Genomic DNA, 22,762 nt, shown 5'->3' on the forward strand with positions numbered 1-22,762 from the left:
GCCGAACTGAGCCTGCAGCAGGGCAGCCTACTGCGGTGTTCCAGAGTGGTGCTCCCACAAAGTCTCTGGTCCAGGGTCCTGCGGTTGCTGCACGCGGGTATCCTGGTGTGGAAAAGACAAAGATGGTGTCCCGGTCCCACGTTTGGGATCCTGGCCTGGATTAGGACATCGCTCACATGGTGCAGGCTGCCAAGTCTGCCAGGAACAACAGTGAGCCTCACGTAATGGGGAGATCACCCTCTGGCCGTTTCCACAGAGATCCTGGTCCCGCTTCCACGTGGATTTTGGGGGCCCCTTCAAGGACCACTACCTCCTGGTAGTGGAAGACGGCTTTTCGAAGTGGGTGGAGGTCCTACCTGTCACCACTCTCTGAGCAGGCGTGACCATTGCTGCTCTGCGACAGGTCTTCGCCGCCCATGGGTTGCCAGACGTCATCGTGTCCGACAACGGCCCCGCTTTTGCCAGCACAGAGTACCTGGCTTGGGTGAAGAAGAACTGAATCCACCGGATGATGGTTCCGCCATACCACTCTGCGTCAAACGGTGCAGTCGAGCGGGTGGTGCAGACACTCAAGGACAAGCTCAAGAAGAATATGGCTGTGGGGACTTCACGTGAACGTCACACGCTGCTGGGCTATTTTACGTTGCCGGTTACGTTAGAGGAGGGAAAACCACAAAAATGAGTTGTCGGGTAACTCCGGTAACCACAGAAGGAAAATGCCAAGAATTCACTGTGAAGCAATCAGCGATTCTTCCCACCAACGTCGATTATCTGCACTCCAAAGACGTACGTAGGCTTTCTAATGCTCTGCACATTGTTGTGGCTACAAATAGCGTAAGCACTCGCTCAAATGTCCCCAGGTTGGAGCCTACGCCATTGAAATTCCACAGTCCTAAATTTCTTCGGCCATTGAAATTAGGACAAAGTGATACAACGGAGGCTGGAATTCTTGCGCACCGTACGCAGTTCACAAGAATTGAAACCCTACTGTGGGCTCGTCGAGTACTTGCATGCGAGTCGAAACTGAAATGTCGTTCCTACGTCCGTTCAAAAAAGCCCATATAGAAAAAAAATTGCAAAAGCAGGATGCGTCAGATGGTGTTTTCGTGCAGAGTGCACATTATGACGAAGCCGTGAACCCATGAGAGTGCCTACCTGGGTTCATTCCCTGTAGGTAGCCACATCCGCTCCGCAATATATGCCGAATATGTGGAAAAATATTTTAAAATCGCTTGTTAGATCGTTGCTGCAAAAATGGATTGTTGCCGTCGTTTTGACCTAAGTACCGGAACGGGTAAATTGAAGTTCATACAAGGAAAATCTGGCTCTAGAGTGTGTCGACTCAAGAGGCATTGAGTCGGGAACATCTAGTCTATTAAATGATATCACCGATGTTCATGTTAATAGCGATAGCTTTTTTTTTCTTGCTCTATGTTATGCATCAAAGTGGATGTGTGCTGGTAAACTTCTCATTTCGTAAAGAAATAGAGAAAGAGTGTAGTAACATTGCGAAAAAAGATTTACTCTTGCATTCTTACTACAAAATTTAGAAAATATATTCAAGACGAGGGAAAAGCAGCATACAGGAGGACTGAAACGTGACGGATGAAATAGAATGCCCCTCTCCGCATCATGTCGAAAAAAAATCGGCATTACTTGCACTAGGAAGGAAGAAGAAGAGGCCGAGGAGTGCGGACGTGTTTATATCGGCTCCGGCTTTCTAAAATGTTTTTGTTGGTTTTTTCTGTGATTATAGCTACCTAAATTCTTCACCGAACGATTCGTGAAGTTCTCCGGACTCTGTGGACACCTCGTTTTCAGGTGGGACTTTCCATTTTCCTGGGAACCGCACGTTTTTGTCCACCCGCCACGTCGCCGCCGCACAAACCCTAGTTCGCCGGTCGTTAGGCCTCCGACTGCGCTGGCTGAGTCTCGGTGGCGTGTCGCCTCCGTCTTCACTATGGATGTACAGGTTGCCGGCCAGGATATTTCGCCGGAAAAGTGACCGCCCAGTCTGGCTGGCTCACTGCCCGATCCCGCCGCTCAAAACGCGGAACGGACAATTCGACCGTGACCGATGAATCATCTCAAGCCCCAAGTAACCGGCCCCGCTCTCGGGCGAGGCAGCCTGTTAAAGCTCAAGTTTTGAAGGCGGGCCGCATGCCACCCCTTCCGACGGAGGATATCAAGATTGTCATCCGCACCAAGGGCGCCCTTCATATAGCCAAGATCGGCAGCCCTGTGGTGACCGCAGCCATTCTCCAGGCAGCCAAACTCACGGACGAAGAAAACTTAGAAGACACTGTCTGCCCGAATACGCAACAAAACATTGTTGTCGTCAGCACACCTCACTCGAACCATGCAGACCGGTACGCTCGCATCAGCTCTATCCGAGTGAATGGCGTCACCCACGAGGTGAATGCCTACGAAACTGCAGCTGAGCACACGACGAAGGGGGTCATCCGTGGGATCCCACTCACGGAGACCCCCCAGCAGATCCACAACAAAATTGTCACTGCCCGAAACCCGACAGCTTTGGCAGCCAAGCACATCGCCTCTACTACAACGGTGATCATCGCTTTTGACGGACCAGATGTGCCTTTTCAGGTGCGCTACGGCTCCACGTTACTCCCATGTTCGCTATATCGGAAGCAAATTGACATTTGCTATCAGTGTGGCCGCCTCGGACACCGTATGGACGTGTGTCCCTACCCAAATAACAAGATATGCCGGGGCTGCGGTGCCCGCAACCCCCCCGCCGACCACAACTGTAACCCTAGGTGCTCCCTCTGTGGTGGTCCCCATCTCACCGCGGACAAAAGCTGTGCCCCTCGTTATAAAACCCCGTATGTCATTCGCAAGTGTATCGGGGAACGACGAGCAACCAGCCAAGCCTCCTATCAACAAGCCGGCCCCTCCACCCTCAACACCAGAATCAGGTCAAGCTCCCGAACACCGTCAAGGGGGAGCCGTTCCCGCTCGAGAACTCCATCTCGATCCAGGCAACAACGCTCAAGATCCCGGTCTGCATCGGCATCACGCATTGCATCTACCAACAAGAACAAGGTGAGCTTCGCAGAGGCCCTCAAGGGCACCTCACGAGAGGGTCGTAAAATCACCAACACACATGTCCCATCCCCTCCTCCCTCACCAGATAACCCAGAAATAGCCCACCTTAAGCGCGAGAACACCATCCTACGTGATCTCCTAGCTAAACTCACGCAGGAGGTTAGAGACCTCAAACAATCCCAAACACCAACCCCTACACCTATCGCTCAGAACGCCCCTGCCCCTAGTCAAGAGGCCTCTACAACTCCCGCCCCCAAGAAGAGAGCCCTGCAAGATGGAGCCACGGGCCAGGTCCGCTCTGAAGTTAAAGACATGCTCACCTCACTTCAAACAACTGTGAGCACTTTCCAGCATGCACTGGACTCCATCCAGCACGCACTCATTGGTATTGTCCAACGAGTTACAAACCGGGAAAATCATATTCTCGCGCCTTCTAGCCAATCCGCCCCCATCTGCGACCCTTCCGGGACGCCGATGGCGACATCCACCATCTCTCATCATGGCTCACATTAATCAAGACACCCTCATTTGGCAGTGGAACTGCCGAGGCTTTTACCAGAAACAACCGGTACTTAATCAATACCTACGCCAACATACCCGCCGCCCGGATGCTATCCTACTTCAAGAAACCAATAACGCCCCCACCACGCTCCCTGGTTATCAAACCTTTCATACCACCCACCATCTTCACCGGGTCTCCACCTTAGTACGGTGTCGTATCCCTGTTATTCAACATGATCTGCATAGTCCTCACATCGAACACCTATTCCTCGAATTAATTCCCAATCGTAAACGGAACGAATGCATCTTCCTTCTGAACATTTACAATAGCCCCAAGGACAAAGCAAAGTGTCGCTTCCTCAACCTCTTTAAGAAGGCTCTTCACGTAGCTGGCACGCACCCCATCCTCATCGGCGGCGATTTCAACCTCGCCCATGCAGGCTGGGGTTACGTTCGCACGGAAGCTGCAGCTCGCAATCTCTGGCAAGATTACCACGACTTAGGCCTCACCCTTATCACGGATCCCTCCTTACCCACACGCCTCGGTACCTCCACTACCCGGGACTCTACCCCCGACCTCACCTTCATCAAACATATCAACAATGCACAATGGACCAATATACAGCAAGACCTGGGCAGCGACCATTATATCCTTGCTATAATCTTTACCCCAACTCGCTGCCATCCCTGCCCCCCCTAAAGAATTCGCCATTACCGACTGGGATGCTTTTCGTAAGATACGCATTGGTGCTGACTCAGCAGAAGGCATTGCCGACATCAACACCTGGATGCAAGCGCTACGCACTGACGTTCAAACGGCTGCTCAGGTGGTAACTACAGATGCCCCAGTTGAACGCATGGATAGCCGCCTCGCCCATCTTCTGGAGGCTAAGGCCTCCATCCTAGCTCGATGGAAGGGGCAGCGCCTAAACCGTCGCCTCAGAAGTAAGATCTCTAAAGTCACTACAGCCATCGAGGAGCATTGTCAAACCCTCAGCCGGCAACAGTGGACTGAGCTGTGTAACACGATGGATGGACAACTCCATCGCCCATCTACGTGGAAACTCCTGAGACACCTGCTTGACAATACTACCACCCGCACTGCCCAACAGGATCGGCTGCAGAAACTCCTTTATACGGAGACCCTTAGGCAAGGTCCACAACGAGTGCTTGACTACCTCTGCACCAGATATATCACCAGGGGACAAGTCAGTCCACACAGAAATTACATCGGTAATCCCAACCCTACACTAGACGCCGATTTCAGCGCATCAGAAATACTTGCTGCACTTCGCAAGCTTAATGGTCGTTCTGCTCCAGGCCCAGACGGGGTCACAAACAAAACCCTTCGCAATCTCGATGACGAGTCCGTGTCCCCTCTAACTGACTACATCAACGATTGCTGGCGCAATGGTGCCATCCCAGCTGCCTGGAAGACTGCCAACGTTATCCTAATCCCAAAGCCTGGCAAACCATCTAGCCTGAACAACCTAAGGCCTATCTCACTCACTTCATGCGTAGGCAAAGTGATGGAACACGCCTTCTTAGCACGCATAAACACACACCTCGAAGACAACTCTATCTATCCCCACACCATCATTGGATTTCGCCCTCACCTTTCTACTCAAGACGCTATGTTGCAGCTCAAACATCAAGTACTAAACGACCGTTCCCGTAACACGAAAGCCATCCTCGGACTCGACCTCACTCAAGCCTTTGACAGCATTTCCCATGAAGCTATCCTTGACCAGGTCTCCCACCTCCACCTGGGAGAGCGATCCTACAATTACATCCGTGACTTCCTCTGCAATCACACAGCCACCCTCTCGGCCGGGGATTTACAATCAGACCAGCTTCCCCTTGGCAGCAAAGGCACCCCGCAAGGTTCAGTTATCTCTCCCACGCTCTTTAACTTAGTCATGATTGGCCTTGCCCAGCAACTACAACGAGTCGACAATATCTACCATACCATCTACGCCGATGACATCACCATCTGGGCGTACCGAGGCAGCGATGGTCAAGTGGAGTCAGCCCTATAAACGGCGATTGACACGGTTGAAGCCTATCTCCAAGGGACCGGACTGCGCTGTTCGCCGGCTAAATCGGAGCTTCTTCTCTACAAGCTCATTCAGCAGGGACGCCCTCCAAAACACCAATCTGAGCACCAACCCTGTGACTCTATCACCTTACGCCTTCAAGATGGCAGTCCTATACCACACGTCCCTAGTATCCGGGTCCTCGGTCTCACCATCTCTACCAACGGCTCCAATGCCTTGGCTCTCAACAAGATCTGCGCCCAATCTCAAAACACCCTACGGATTCTTAAACGCATCTCCAACCGATGAGGGGGACTCAAAGAAGAAAGCCTTCTCCGCCTCGTGCAGTCCTTTGTCATATGCCACATCACCTACGTTGCTGCGTACCTCAACTGGTACCGGGCTGAACAAAACAAGCTCGACACCCTCATACGAGGGGTCTACAAGCAAGCACTTGGCCTCCCGCATTACACCAGTACTTAACTCTTCAACCAACTAGAAGTTCACAACACCCTTGCCGAACTCATTGAAGCACAACAACGTTCTCAGCTTGAACGGCTCACCCTTACTGAAACAGGACGCTTTATTCTATCTACGCTTGGCTTTACTTACCATCAGCAGCAGGGCCCCAAACAATCGATCCCGACTGACATCCGTAGCTGGATCCACGCAGACCCTATTCCTAGAAATATGCACCCTGAATATAACAGGGCCCGGCGCCAAGTTCGGGCAGGAGCAATCATAAAAGCCTTTGCTCGTGTACCTGGCGTTACATTTGTTGATGCAGCCCAATATTCCCATGGCACACGATTTGTGGCCGTCGCCACACGCGATGGAGTCCTACACCTCACCTCCAGCGTCACTACCCTCACTGCCGAAACGGCTGAAGAAGTGGCCATCGCCCTGGCCACTCTAGATCCCACCTGTCACACCATCGTGTGTGACTCTCGCTCAGCCGTCACTAACTTCAGCAAAGGCCGTATTTCTCCTCAAGCTCTTCGTATCCTCCGCCAGGCACCACACTCTAAAGCAAGCATGATCTCCCTGACATGGATCCCGGCCCACGCGGGCACTGTCCACCCACACCTCCCCAACTTCAACGAGGTCACCCACTCCATTGCGCGAGGACTAGTCAACCGCGCCGGAGACACTGGAGACGAGTTGGACACCAGGGACAGTCTGACTACTTACAACGATCTCGTTAAGGCATTTTACCTTAGTCGCCGAACCTTCCCCCCACCTCACCCCAAGTTCAGCCGGGCACAGGCTAACACCCTGCGTCTGCTACAAACAAATACGTACCCTTCACCCGCCCGCCTCCACCTTATATTCCCTGAAGTTTACAATACCCCCAACTGCCGGTGCTGTGGCACTCACCCGGCTACGCTTCCGCATATGCTGTGGGAGTGCCCAGCACAGTACACACACATTAACACCACGACCCTCTCGTCGAGGTTGCGTGAGGCTCTGCGGAGCTCCGCCCACGACGACCAAACCTGGGCGACCCAGCACGCCCGTGAGGCGGCGGCGAGGCAAGTCCTCGACGTCCCCTCATGGGAGGCTTATGCCCGGCCATCTTAAAGTGCTGGTTCCGCAATAAATGTTTATTCTTCCTCCTCCTTGCACTAGTGACGCAAGGTTAAAGACACAGCGGAGCTGATCGGTTCCTAGCTGGTCCTGGCTATACGAAGTGATGCTAAGGTATACGAAGTGTACAAGTATTTTCTCGTTTTTCGTGGTATCGGGGAACGCCTCGCGAAGCACTTGCAGTCTGAGCACGCGTTGGGGAAGTGGAGCGAAAGCTATGCACAGTGTACGGGTGGCGCACAGAAGGCAACACGCCGGGATGACGTCACGGCGCATGTGCAGTAGCGCGCAGCTGATAGGAGCTCGGCCGAGCCTCCGCCATAGGCGCCAGCTGCAGTTATGGACACCGCGAACGTTCGGCGCTAATGCGGGGAAACAGAGAAGCGCGGATGGCGTCGGCAGCATTTCTGCGCGTTGCCTCGTTGGTGCTGCTACAGTTTGTTTCTCTCTCTCTCTCTTTCTCTCGCTCTAATTTTCTCTTTATATTTCCCGAGCATAGCGCGCGATGTTCCGCGAGGTGGTTGCGAGGCAACGCAGTGGCAGGCGGCACACCATTACGGCCAGCTTAAAGAGCTCCGCTGTTAAAAAAAAGGAAACTCGCAGTTGTGCCCGAATGCGAAGCATTGAACGCGATAGAACAGTTTAACGTTGTGTTAGAACTCCTCACACGCTATTCCAACAAAACGGGGAAGCGTCATGGCGCGGCGAAGCACACGAGAGAACTGCACGTTGCGCAGCAAGAACAGTGCCCTGTCAGGAACCAGGCGTCTCGCAACGCTTGTGCGATGAGGAGCGTAACGAGTATAGCGTTGCAGGCGACGCACGCGTTGCACTTCGATGGTGCACGAGATGAGAATGACCGAAAATTGCCGGCCTATGATAGCCGCTCATTCCGCAGAGGCAAGTGAATGAATGCACCGCGGTGGGGCAAGCTCACAACTGCTCAGCGGGAACGCTAATTCGTCTGCGCACAGAGAGCAGTGGAAGCTTGGTAAAATTGCTGGCGACGGCGAAACTCTGCTCGACTAGGTTAGCAAAGCTTTCGCTTTAATACCTTCTGTGGGACATCTAAATCAGTGTTCAGTGCCAAGTGATGAACTTCATCAAACTTTCCCTCGTCCATATACTTAGTTGAGCGCTTGTTGGGTGGCGCCGCACTCCGCCAAACTCAATTCATGTAATTTAAACGCAACTTCAGCGCTTCTTTTTGTGAACTTACCAGCGAAAGGCGATTTCAGATTGCACGGGGAGGGGAATTTAGCCTCTGTGTTTTGCCTGGGAGGGAACCTTTAGTCACAGACTTTTTCTACTTCCACGAATAGAGTACCATGGGACTAATGGCGAGGTACCAGTTGGGCTCGCAAATGCCAGCACACCTTTGAGCAAGCTCTTCCTAGATGCGTGCAAGGAGTCAGGCTACTCCCTTGTCGACTACAACGGTGCTACGCAGTCAGGTAAGCCAGATGTTACGATCACCGTAATGAGAAAGCTCTTCCGATTGTATTGCTGTCACAAGCGCAAAAACACAACATGCTATTATGTGTCCTAGAAAATTAACAACAGTAACATTCATCGACCCTTTTTCGGCCGAGCGTACAATGACGTAAAAACAATCGTACAAGTTCAGTGTTCACCTGACGCATTTTGTGTAATAATGGACAAGCATGTTTGCTGGACCGCACAAAGAGCGATGGAACGAAAATTGTTAGGCCCAACGTTAAGAGAGAGGAAGAGAGCAGTGTGGATCAGAGAACAAACGGGGATAGCCGATATTCTAGTTCACATTAAGCGGAAGAAGTGGAGCTGGGCTGGCCATGTAATGCGTAGGATGGATAACCGGTGGACCATTAGAGTTACAGAACGGATACCAAGTGAAGGGAAGCGCAGTCCAGGATGGCAGAAAACTAGGTGTGGTGATCACGTAAGGAAATTTGCAGGCGCAAGTTGGAATCAGCAAGTGCATTACAGGGGTAATTGCAGATCACAGGGAGAGGCCTTCGTCCTGCGTTGGACATAAATACAGGCTGATGATGATGATGATGTTTCCTCAACACTATTTGCACACTAATTCCTGTCACTCAATCATTTTCTTTTTCACTTGCAGGTTGCTCTCGCCTGCAGATAAACATGGCGAATGGCGAGCGGTTTAGCTCCAGCAAGGCATTCATCCACCCCGTGCTGAGAACGCGCAGAAATCTCGATGTGGCGCTATTCAGCCAAGTCACAAAGGTGTGTGCGATGAAAGAGTCACACAAACTATGCTTCGAATTGTCCTGATTTTATTATAGCGCTTAGACTCCTCGTACACTTTTCAGGGTACTCTTCTGTTGCACGAAATTAAGCAATAGGTGGGACATTTACAAGAACACGCATAAGTGCTCTGTTGCAGTGTATCTGGTTCTAATTCGTTCTTCCTTGTAACATATTCTCTGACCAAAAAAAAAAAAAACAATTGTGTAGTGCCCTCGACACCTCAAACGCTTCTCTATTAACTGGGTCATTACTGTTTTGTTTTGTGATAAAAGAAATAGCAAAAGAGAGAGAGAGAAACGAAGAGGGAAAGGTAGGGAGGTTAACGAAGGACGTGCCCGGTTGGCTACCCTACACTTGGGGAGGGGGAAAGGGGAAGAATAGGTAAGGAGAGAAAAGAAAACAAAAGAAGTCAGTCATTGGCAGAGACAGTCACAGAAGAATCTCCGCTGTCACAAGCGTTCGTACAACCCAGTACTCTTCACGAACTGCAGAAGGGCTTTTGTGGCCTTTTGCATGCAAGAATGCATAGGCCATTGCCCAAGAATCTTTTCTTCCGTGAGCGTTCTGTTATCTAACAGGTTGAGTTTAGCTTGGGGAATACGTCGTTGAGTGTCAAAAGATGGACAGTGACACAGAAGGTGCTCGATAGTCTCGTCGCCCCCGCACAAATTGCACGCCGCACTGTTGGTCATCCCTATTAGGAACGAATAGGCGTTGGTAAATGCGACACCCAACCACATGCGACACAGTAAAGTTATTTCACGACGGGAGAGTCCAGGTGGTAGGCGAAGTCGCAAGTTAGGGTCAAGAGAGTGTAAACGTGAGTTGGTGAAACCCGGTGAATTCCATCGCAGAAGTGTGATGTGGCGAGCAATCGATTGAAGTTGCCGCGCAGCATCCGTTCTTGAGAGTGGTATAGGAACCAGCTGATGTTTGTGATGAGCCGAGTGTGCTACTTCATCTGCGCTGTCGTTGTCGACAATTGCGCAATGGCTTGGCAACCATTGAAATACAATGTCATGTCCTTCTTCGAGCGCGTGATGATGAGCGTGCCTAATTTCGGGCACTAGCTGCTCGTGTAACGATTGTCGTAGGGAAAACTGCAGAGTTTGCAGCTGCTTTGGAATCACTGAAATATTGGCCCAATAGCCCAACGATTAGCCCAATAGCCCAACGATTTGGCGGCTGCTGGAGCACATAATTGAGTGCAGCTTGAAGAGCCGAAAGTTATGCTGTTGTAGACGTGGTATTGTGCGAGTATTTAAATTGCAAAGTGACGGCGTCCGATGGAACAACTAATGCTCTGGTAGAGCTGTTGGAAATGGTGGAACCGTCCGTATAAATGTGTATGCGGTCAAAATAATACTCGTTGGTGACAAGCAGAGACAATTGCTTCTGGGCTAGTGTTGAGAAGTCTGCCTTTTTGCTAATCCCAGGAATAGAGAGGCACACCTGAATTTGCCGGAGACACCATAATGCCGATGTTGGGCGTTTCGCAGGCTTGAAGCCAGATGGTATTGAGGCATGGTGTCTTGTCACAATACTACAGAATGTAGCCTGTGGTCTTCGCACTGGAAAATCGGCTAAATGATGAGATGGTAGCCGTGAAATGTGTCGAATGTGCGCTCTTAGCGTCTCACTGACGATATCAGTGGTGATCGGGTGCTCCTGTGAAATGAAAATCGTTGCAGCTTTCGATGAACATCTCGGGAGGCCAAGACATGTCCAAAGTGATTGGGCTTGTACGCTCTGTAGTGCAAGGATATTAGCCTTGCATGTGTTGGACAAGACAGGAAGACTGTACCGCAGGAATCCGAGAAAAAGTGCCGTGTATAGCTGTAGCATGGAGCGCACGGATGGTCCCCACGATTTTCCAGCTACGAATTTAAACATATTCTCAATAGGCACCGGGCGCGGGCTGAATTTGAACCGGTGGCGCCTTCATGCGGCGGCGCCACGAATGTAATGGCATGTGGCGGCCGGGCCGCGCGCAGCAGGCGCTGCCGTGAAACCAAGTCTGATCAAACATGCTGCGTTTTATTGCGATAGCAATTATATGGACACTTCAACCGGATTTCTGCCGTCGCCGTCGTCGTCACCGTCGCCGTGAGGTTCCCTATAGATAAAATCTTCGCCGCGCGCCGTATGCCCGAGCGGAAGCGTGCGGGGACGCGCGCTATCACGGAGAGCGAACGCACTCAATCACCCACGCGCAAGCAAGGAAGCGGGAAGCCAGCGCCGAAGGGAGCGCGGGGGGGGGGGGGCGCACTTCTACTCTGCCAACAACCGCGCTCGTCGCTCGCTCGCCCGCACCGTCTCTTATCTCCACACGGCTCTGACCTTTATGCGCCGTGCATTCGCCGCTCAGTTTCCGTTGAAGCGATAGACCGCACGTACCTTCGCCCGCGGCGGCGTATGCGCTCGCTGCCAGCGTTTTGACAGTCGTTGTCTGCAGTCATTCAGTGTGATCTATTCTTGTTTGTTTGTGCGCGCTCACACCACGCTTGTTCATTCAGTTAGTAATAGTCGGGCCACATTTTCCAACGCACGCTACACATGCAATGCTGCCCGGATCGGCAGTGAAGCACTACAGGTGTGTCCCTTCGCACGCGCTGCCCACGGGAAGCGCTTTTCATCAACACCACCGTTTGACACGCGCCTTCTCGTGGTCATCGAGTCGCTCTTCATGTCGGTCTACTTACGCCGCAGCACACCTGCTTACTTAATCAGCTCATGTTTACTACAATTCATATTGCTACCAAAGCCGCTCACCTTACTTCGTATGACATTGCTGTGTTGCTATCGCATTCATTGCCTCGCCCTTAGGGCGAAACTGTGACATTTTTTGGGTGCACCAACAGTTACTGAAACATTACTGAAACTGGTTAGGCCATTCAATCCAATCGTTGTTCATCGCGGCATCGCGTTTTTCAGGTGGAAAGTCTGTATATGTGCGGTCTGTAGGCAACAGCGCGTACAGTGCTCAGCAATTGAAACGCGATACTCGAATCGCATGGTCGCCAGCGCTTTTTGCACTGACTGTAAGCGCTGGGGACACCAAACTGATGCATTGTGGTGTAGAGTGAAAGCAAGAACCTTCGTAACGCATTATGACTGCATTTGGTCCCACAGTGCTCAACTGTGGCGTGAAAAAAAGCACACGATAGCTGCCCGCAAATCCAGATGCCTCATTAACACTCATCGGGCTGATTGGACACCTGGTCACGCCTCGCTGTCGCGAAATGACTGCGCTCATGCGGTTAGCGCGAGAGCTAACCGGCCGGGCTGCTGGCAGTGAGGTCACCAACCCAGAGGAAGCCTCCCACAATTTGCCAAGCGCATACCGTGACACTCGACATTAAAACAAACTAGGCGTGAAGGTAAGGGAACAGCGCAAAATTGACGGAACACAAGACGAAGAAAGGAAGAACACGGCACTGACTTACAAATCATTTTGCGCTGTTCACTGGCAACTAATTATGCGCTGTTCCCATACTTTCGCACAATGAACCAACTAGCCGAAGCCCCAACCCTAGCAAACAGACTAGGGCGCTTGCGATATCATCCTCAACCACAATCCCTCACCCGGAACGAAACCCTCTCCCCGAGACGGCTTCAAGCCAACTCGTACCCTAACCTCCTCCTTCTCAAGTTTCCCCCAACATTATACCCCACCAGCTAGCTGTCCAGGCTGCTGTGCACCACCGACGATGTTGCGTGGTACGATAGAGTGCCAAAGACTACCAATGAACATCCCTGTGCTAAAATACCACCCCACCAACAAATGTGCAGTGGGCGGCGATCCTTCGTCGCTCGCTCCGAGCCTTGGGTGGCTGGCCCTAATTAGGCGAGCACGAGTGGTGGCGGAAGCCATTGGGGCCCTAGACCACGGGCCCCAACCACATCAATCCTTTCACTTTATAATAAAGTTTATTTCTTCTTCTTCCCATGCAAGCACTAGAAGCCCGAATGCTGCCTTCTCTCCAGCAGAGCCGATTGAGTGGAGCATGGTGGTGCTTCCACTTGGCTTTGTCGCTTTTGCAGCCAAACGCGCTTACGCCTCCTCTGAAAGCCGTCGAACCTTCCACGCGCGGGCCAGGACTGCGTTGTCAATAGTAGAACAGCACGACAACACTGACGCCCAAGGCGACAACGCAAGTGTGCCTCGGGCACGCTTTGCCTCGAGCACACAAGAATTGTGTCTCGAGCACAAGACGAATTATTGATCCTTAGCAAATTCACGTCACATTTGCTGGTTCACTGTAGAGCTTCCGCGTATTAGCCGTTGGTTGCTAATACCAGCATCCGGCGTGGGGTATGACATGCTTGCCCGTGTATTGTTCAGAGCTTTTTATATCTGTAAGCATGCTCGTCATTGTGTCACCGAAACCTCGTTTACTTTCCACGGCGGAAAGCTGCGGTTTTATGTGTTTATTTCAATGATCATGATTAGATAAGCAGACAAAAAGTGCCACGGGTAGATTTAGTCTTGAAGTGACCGACAGCGGGCGCATAAGGAAAGGCTCAGCATGAGAGAGAGGGAGAGAAAACAAGGTAAGAGAGGAAGGTCCACCAGACGGACGAGGGAAAAGGTAGGAAGTGTTAAAAAAAAACAAGTTAACAGGAAAGAGTTAACGTATACAGTAATATATATATATATATATATATATATATATATATATATAACGTAAAACTTTTCGAATGTGTTTTTATTCCAATCTTCTGACGTCAAATTTACGTAACTGCCGACGCAAACATCGGGCGGTGACAGGCAGCGTTGCCTGAACGGCCTAACAAAACGCTCTCCTCGTTTATAGGAGGGCACCCTTTGTTCGCTTTGAAAACGAATTACATTTCCGACACTGAGCGGTTTTTCTTATATATTTGGCTGACAAGGAGTTCCACGTTTGAATTCGATGGGGTCGAGCTAGCGCAGTGAAACTAGATAACCAGATGAAGGAAGTGGTGCTGGCGTCTCCGATTGGTCCGCTTCACCTTACTTATACTACGGTGGCAGGTAGAAAATCGCGGCGGCGTGCAACGGGAGATTAAGAATGCCGCTAAAGCGGATCCTAAGCAAGGAAGATTTGGCAGAGCGGTGTCGTATTCGTGCTGAAAGGACCCGATAACGTTTTACTGCCACGCAAAAAAAAGGTTCATTATATGCAAATAAATCCATGCTCCCCGGTGGGTGCGAGTAGCGAGTGACTGATTGATCTGCGGGCTGCCATCTTCTATTCCTTTCGGTACGGGGCATTGTCTGGCTATTTAGACAAAAATTAAGTTTTGTGCGGCACATTAATGCATCTTTAACGCGTACACGTCGCTATGACACGGCGAGTTTTCGCGGTATTGTGACATCGCGTAACAGACAGGTGAAGTGAGCGCAGACCGAGAACTTTAGACCAATAGCAGAGGGCTAATGGCGAATAATTCTTTTTCTTTTGTCCGGTTTAAACATGCATAATCAGTGTGTGCACGTCATATTAGATGGGGAGCTATCGTGCTTTTCGTGACGTCGCGTGAGAGACAGGCGAAGGTGGGGTGGCCCAAACATTTTTTGACCAATCGTGGAGGGCTGATTGCCTAATTGGAATAGAAAAGTTTGGAATAGCTTTACGTTATAGCACCTAGGGTATCATAAGCGTTGAAAAACTTGTAGCTGGGCTTGTTGGTAATACATCTTGGTAACTGCTTCAGAGCCAAAGAAAACACATTCACTTGCACGCACGCCCAAAAAAGTAGATCCGTTTTTCACGCAGGTGCTCTGAGTGAAAATGGGGTATACTGTTTTGGGTGTATATGTGAGTGCGTGCGTGTACATGAATGTGTTTTCTTGCGCCCCTTCCGGTGGCAGTTGCCAGCCTACTTCTCGCTTGCCCTTTCCTGTCAAATGTATGTTTTCGAATGAAATAATAATAATAATAATAATAATAATAATAATAATAATAATAATAATAATAATAATAATAATAATAATAATAATAATAATAATAATAATAATAATAATAATAATAATAATAATAATAATAATTGCGCTCGCAAGCTTTTGCCAAGAGTATAAGCGACTTCTCAGGCCCGTTGATTTCAATGGTTTTTTTAAAATTAACACGCGTGTAGCCTGCCGGTTTGATTATAGGTGGGGCCATGCACACAGGACGTTTGCTTTTGCAAAGGGTCGACCGTTCAATCAGCTGAGCGCCAGAAGCTAGCGTTCAGGCAAAGCGACTTGTCTTCGTGTTGGCGAATGCAGTCTCCTGTCGAAACATTGTCGGAGGCTTCCCTTGTTCGGCCTTTGATTAGACAACTGTTACAAGGCTTGGGATCGATATTTGTGCACGCTGAGCTCCCTTTTAAGTTTCGGACGCTGCTTGTCAAATAAACGTATAGGTGTAAGTTGGTGCTTGTATTGTGCACTAGTTGTCGTGTTGTCATGTCGTGCACGATTTTAAAGCCGAAATATGAACGGGATGAACGGGATTACAGAACAATGTGTGTTGTGAATATTCCACACAACCTTTTCCGTACCTATAACTTTGAAGCAACCAAGAAATGCATTCTGTCTTCCGGGTACGCAGGTAAATTTCGAAGGCAACCATGCGGTGGGCGTCACGTTCACAAGGTACGGCAAGGCGCAGAACGTTTCTGCCAGACGAGAGGTGATCCTCTCTGCTGGCACCATAGGATCTGCCCATCTTCTGCTGCTGTCCGGTGTGGGACCAAGAGAGGATCTGGAGCGGCTGCAGGTCGGGCTCTCCTGCGCCATTTTTGACAACATTCCACGGTGACCTTGAGAACGTACTTTGCCAAGTCAAGGAGGTTCCACTGCTGCATGATTGCGCGTGTAGAATACTTAATTCAAATCACATTATATGACAGGAATCACCTGTTTCGAGAAAATCGCGCGCAGTCAAGGGCGGTAGAGATGCTTTCATGTCGGCGTAGGCAATGGCAATGGGCGCTGCTGAGCATTCAGTATGGGTGCGGGTGGCGCAAGCAAATGTTTTATATGTTCAGAAGACTGCTTTCTCGTTACCAGGGAAACAAATGTATTTTATTTTCATTCGGGATCACACGGTTTCAGAGCGTCCCGATTCCAGTTCAGGATGAGCAGAAATGCAGAAATGCAATAATATATATTTCCGATAATATATATATATATATATATATATATATATATTACTTTTTTAGTTGTACTGAAAGCGAACGGGTCACTTAATGAAGTGAACAAAAAAGGACTACCAATACAGTTTATTTTGGATTTTATTTTCTTATTTTATCTAAACCAGTCATAATTTTTTTTCGTTTGTGGATGTTGTAAGTACGAGAAAAAAAGGACCACTTTCTTTAACCCTTTAAGGCCCAGTGATTCCAAATGGAATCATCAATATTGTAGCTCCGTGGGCAACCACGGGTTGAAAAAGAAAGGTTGTTCTTACGCTACAACTCATATTAAGCCCTTGCTCTGCATATGCTGGCAAGCTGGTCGACTCAAGGAAGTGCTGTCATATCTGAACGAAAAAAAGTAAAACAATCGCTTGCGCTATTCCCGCCATTCGCTGAGATCCCCTCCTCTTTTCACTGTGCAGAGGTACGACAATTATTTTATTTTTGTCTCGAACATTTGGTTTTGGACTATTAGGTGCTGTGCTATCCCTTCGCAGTAAATTTATTCAGGCGAAAAGTATTTGCGGGTACCGGAGACCTTTGCAAATCTTGATGATTCCAAATGGAATCATTGGGACGTAGCGGCCCCGAATACATTTTCGATTGACGTTACCTCACTGACTAAACCGCGTGTTTGTTCGCGCTCAAACGGCGTTTCCATGCCGTACTTGGCCATGTTTTGGGCGCGTGTTACCTGATGGATCATTATCGCGTCAGGAGCCTGTATTATTGGTGGAGCCTTGCTCAGCTTTTTGTGATTTTATGCTGTTAATATGAGCTTATGCCGTGTAGATAAACCTTTCTTTGGGGGAAATTCCTCCGTAATAAGGAAACAATTTCTTTCGGAACAGATGGCGACAATCAGCGCATGCGAGTTTCATTGGAAAAAGAAAGAAGTTGCGAAGCTTGTGCAGATCCCTTGAGGTGACATTGATTCATCCGATGAAAAAGAAGTCATTGCGCAGACTAGAAAAAATAAAGAAGAATGTGCTCTTACTCCCGCATTCGGTGCGAGAAGTGTGACACGCACCTCTGCCTCAACAAAGGAAAGAATTGCTTCAAAGAGTTTCATCTAAAATAGACTTTTCACGTACTGCTTGAAACGACGCATTTCAAGTCCACCAAGTCCCACTGATTCCATTTGGAATGACCTAATAAGTTTTGATTGAAAAGTGTGAGCACAGATTTTTTAACTTTTTTTAACTGCCACGATCATGTACATCTCAAATTGTAATGACCAATTTTTTACAATGAACAGAATTAATTTGGGCCTGAAAGGGTTAAATGTTGTCGCGGGAGGAAGCATAAGTATTTTACGAGGAGGTCGATAGGGTACAGCTCGTGGATTTTTATATCTTTTTTATATAGTCCTTTGTTTTCTGCCCCTATGTGGTCGTAGTACGCGATCTGTGTCCGTTCGTGGCTCTCTTGAAACGACGCCCTGGTGGTGGCCTTGATTGTTTGGCGATATTCACCCAAGGAGCCCACTACCCGCGATGAATTTCTTTTGACAATTGTACTGTCAACTCCTGTGTGGCAGTATCAGAGATCTTCCCATTTCGGTGATTTTATAGGCACCTTAAATTGTATGGTGTTGTGACAGTGAAGTGTTATGGATTACTTGTGCAGATTCCAGTGGTGGCCGACCTTCCTGTAGGGCGCAGCATACAAGAACACTCCTTCCTATTTACGGCAATGCCTGTCAGAACCGACTGGCAAGTGGGGATGTCGCTTTTCAGCTTAGAAGATATTGCACAATACGACAGCAACAGAAGTGGTAAATCCACGTTTGAAGCGATCCCGATGAACGAAAGTGATTTATTCGCTGTGTCATATTACCACGTCATGGAAAAAAATATAGAGGCGAATACACAGCCTACCGGGCGATGCATGTAAATATGAGCCCGGTTCTCAAATGCGACGCTTGATGCCAACAAAACGAGTTGTAACTTGGTCCTTGCGGAAAAACATGATCCTTTTGTTAATTCGAAAGTGTGACCAGCGGCACTGAAACGTGTGAAGCATGCATGGTTTATATAAATGTATTATTTGTTGTGTTCGATGAAGCACAACAGGGAAAGGGATCTACGTTGCGAACAATAGATCCACAGAAGGTTATCTGTTACTTGTGAGCAGCAGGGGGACGTTGACACTAATCACATTTTTATTTTGTTTCTTTCTGTGTTGGCATAATTACTGCCACCAGGGATAATCACCATACCGACGGCTATCGAGGCTGTCCAGTTTCTCAGCACCCAGTACGCAGTGGGTCCCGATTCTCCTGACATCGAGCTGGCCATCGCTTCGTCTCAACCAGCTAGTCAACTTGCAAGAGCCGAGATACTCAACTTCGGCGTGTTGCCAGAGGTTAGCGCTGCGCGCCCTGAGTATACGAAAACGGATTCAAGGTGCACGATTATGTGTTACTAACGAAAAATCTAGCCACCCGGATATTGTTCTCGTTCACTATAATAATAATAATAATAATAATAATAATAATAATAATAATAATAATAATAATAATAATAATAATAATAATAATAATAATAATAATAATAATAATAATAATAATAATAATAATAATAATAATAATAATACCTTTATTCATGAAAATAAGTGGTAGAAGGTTCCAAGGGATTAGAAAAAAGTTGCTACGAACAGCAACTTGACTAGTCCTAACAACCAGAAGGCAGCAGACAGCAAGAAGCGAACAGATGAAACAGATGGGAGAAAAAGAAGAGGAGAAAAAGAAAAAAAAACGGAAGAGAGAAAGGAAAGAGAGATTGAGAGCATTTTGCTTCACACATCAAACAATTCGGGAAAAACGAACAATATGGATACATAGATACATACAGCTCTTGAACAAAATAGATTACATATATAGTCAAACCGATTTCTTGGGGCAGTAGAAATTATACAGTTCTCTGCCAGAACAATTAAATACATCAATGGACACAGATCTGAGATTATTCAGCAAAGTGGGGAGAGTGTAACAAATCATCTGGTTACCATAAGTTGAACGCACATGCGGCACATGCCAGTATTCCGGGGACCTGGTGTTATAACATGGGATGTTGCGTTCTAATCTGGCCAGAGATGAAACAAGGTTTAAGTTCTGTTTGGTTTTGTTTAGGTATCCAAGAACCATCTGTCCAAGAATCACTACAATCATCCAAGAATCACTACACAGCTAGGGCCTCGGCGTTGGCAGCCTTGATGCCACAAGGTGGCATATGAGGATTTATTGACCAGTTACCTGCGCCTCCGCGCACGTACCTAAATAAATTTCACGGTTTTACGTGTCAAGACCACTGTATGATTATGAGGCACGCCGTAGTGGGGAACTCCGGAATAGTTTTGAACACCTGGGGTTCTTTAACCTTCTCCTAAATCAACCCACACTAGCGTTCTTCCATTTCGCAACTATACAAAGCGGCCCCGATGGCTGGGGACCAAACCCGCGACCTGCAGGTCAGAGGCGCAACACCATAACGACTTCCATACTGCGACACGTAAGGTCACGTACTACACTTTACCCCTGCGTCTAAAAGGGTGTTCCTCATCCACCCGCTGTGTCCATTAACGTGCGCTAACTAAAGCAATTATTTTTGTGAGCTTGACAACTCGTTGAGAAGGAACTAACTAAGCAGTGAGATTGACCTTCGCTTGAAACAGCGCTATGGACGGCGTTGTTACTTGTTTCACCGGAAGCTGCTTATTTCTGTTAACCGCGGAAAGTTGCTGGAAGACCACGCCACATAGCGGTAAAGGCGCATTCACGCTAGCCCGACAGGACACCGATTTTGGTGTGCCGACTGTTGGCGACAGCAGTTGAAAGAACAGGAAACGCTGTGGCCAACGGCTGGATGCTGTCGCCAACAGTCGGCAGACCAAGATCGGTGTCGTGTCGGGCTAGTGTGAATGAGCCTTAATTAAGCGCTACCATCACAGTTTTGTCGGTTCTCATAAGGCGACAATCGGAGAGCGCATCATGCGCTCGTTCTGTTCATTATTCGTGATAGAGAGCTTGACGCAACATCATTATCAAATTACCGCGCGAATATACAAGGTGAGAAGCAAAATCATTAAAAAAGTTATTTGGTAGCTCATTAGAATGCCTACACACCTCGTCGACGGTCTTTGATTTGTCGTTTACGTCTATATACACTCTTTTACCAGCCCATATGTCACCTCACACTTTGGAACTGGTTGCTTGGTTTGCATAAAACTATTCATCAACAAGAAATATCAAACTAGAAGCTTACAGGGTGTCTGCATAAATATGTAGAGTTACACGTACGAGATCGTCGCGCATTCTGAACAGTGCCTTATACGCGTATTTTCTTGAGGGCTCAACAAGGATAACTCGTCGTCCTGCATCTCGTCCTCTTCGTCCATTGTGTTTGCGCGGGAATTTAACAAAGCTTTACAGCATTGAGTACCATACAACAAGCAACAGTCGCATGCATGCTAGTGAAGCTACAAGTTTCAGTTTCAGTTTCAGTTTATTATCCATTCAATACAATGATTATGTAAACGATACTATACAGACGAGGGTCCCAAAGTCAAAGACTGCAACGGGACCCTCGATCACAGATCCCCAATAACTGATTTTGCACCATGCATTTACTGAATGCAGGCTTACGACAAATATTTGGGACCGAATGACAATGTGCCTGGCTTCAGGGTGGGGATCATTCACAACCGACCTAAGTCACGCGGTACCATCACGCTGCATTCCTCTGACCCAAATGATTATCCGGAGATCGATCTTCATCTGCTCGAACACCCAGATGACGCCAAAGCGGCCGCTGAAGGTAGGTTGCTCGTACACGAGGCTGGCAGATTGTCGGATGCATTCATTACATGCGAAAATAAACTGGTGTGCAGGATACATGAATAAAGCTAAATAAATTTCGGAGAATTATGTGCGTAAACCACGATCTGATAATCAGGCATGTCGTAGTGACTGCCCCGGAATTTATTTTGAATACCTGTGGTTCTTTAACGTGCATCGAAATCTCGTCTACGCGTGGAGCTTAGTTTGAGAAATATTCGCCAATCGCAAAGAACAGCTAACTTGGAACAAACTGAAAGTGCCGTTCATTCCAATTGCTAAACCATAATTATTGGCAGTATCGTGACTACGACATACAAATAGGCGTATATAAATAGCTTTCAATAGGCGTACATAAATTTCGGTGTGAACTGAAAGCGAAACGACGAATGCCCAAAACTATTTGCGTATACAATCAGTTGCTGATGCTGAAGTTTTCACAGGGATCACTGAATTGTGCAGATGTTTACATGAGGAGAATGAAAAAGTTTAAATATACCGGTCGGCGGCCTCTGTCCTTGAAGTTGCCAAACTTCCCATATTATGGTATATTTTAACTGCGCTAACCCACACGCTCTACTTCCCATATTATGCCTACTAACTGAAGAAGGAAAGAAATAAAGAATGAAAGAATGAAAGAAAGGAAGAAAGAAGCCGCAGGGCTCACTTGCTCAACGAAGTGTTTTGCAACTGTGCTAAATATACATGTATAATAATAAGGTTGTGGATTTTGCCAAACAGTCACTAAACATAGAGAGAAGCAAGAAAAAGCAGATAGGTTAATAAGACGCACGACCGATTTGATACCCCGAGCTGGAGGAGGGGGTGAAAAGCTAGAAAGAAGGGAAGGTAGAGAACACATACGGCCGCAGAAACCTGTCATCTTCAACTACTTCAGCAACGCCTTCGCTGTTTTCTGCTCCAGCGACGCGGATGGCCATGGTCCAAGGATCTTGGCTTCTGAAAGCGGTCTTGAGACCAGCCGGTTTAATGCTGTCCGGAGAGGGCGGTACTGGAGGCTCATAGAGAAAGCGGGAGCACAGGGCGTGTTCAGTAGTTTCTTCGCTCCCACAGGAGTCGAACGTATCCGTGTGCCAACCACTCCAATGCGCAACGAGCATGCTTTCGTGAATGCAACCCCGATCCAAAGGTGGCATAACAACGCTGCATTAGAGCGGGAAATTCGTGATGGCAGTTGCAGCTTTAAAAAGGGTCAAGTTTATGAAGTTGACACTTCTGGGAACTAGGGGGAGACCACTAAGCTAGTGCGTGTCTGAGCCAGGAAATCAAGTTTCCTTGCGGTCGCGTCGGA

The 22,762-nt window shown here is 48.5% G+C and overlaps 1 protein-coding gene across 1 annotated transcript in view; it reads left to right on the forward strand.

Moving 5' to 3' along the window:
* The window catches only part of LOC119440462 (glucose dehydrogenase [FAD, quinone]), a 51,950-nt gene that overhangs the window by 22,176 nt on the left and 7,012 nt on the right, over window positions 1-22,762 (forward strand). Inside the window, exons 4-9 of the mRNA XM_049661713.1 lie at window positions 8,516-8,647; window positions 9,298-9,422; window positions 16,025-16,192; window positions 18,243-18,390; window positions 18,820-18,980; window positions 21,253-21,430. Of these exons, the coding sequence (XP_049517670.1) occupies window positions 8,516-8,647; window positions 9,298-9,422; window positions 16,025-16,192; window positions 18,243-18,390; window positions 18,820-18,980; window positions 21,253-21,430 (912 nt within the window). The remainder of the gene's footprint in view (window positions 1-8,515; window positions 8,648-9,297; window positions 9,423-16,024; window positions 16,193-18,242; window positions 18,391-18,819; window positions 18,981-21,252; window positions 21,431-22,762) is intronic.

The sequence above is a fragment of the Dermacentor silvarum genome, chromosome 2 (genome assembly GCF_013339745.2).
Source record: "Dermacentor silvarum isolate Dsil-2018 chromosome 2, BIME_Dsil_1.4, whole genome shotgun sequence".
NCBI lineage: Eukaryota > Metazoa > Arthropoda > Arachnida > Ixodida > Ixodidae > Dermacentor > Dermacentor silvarum.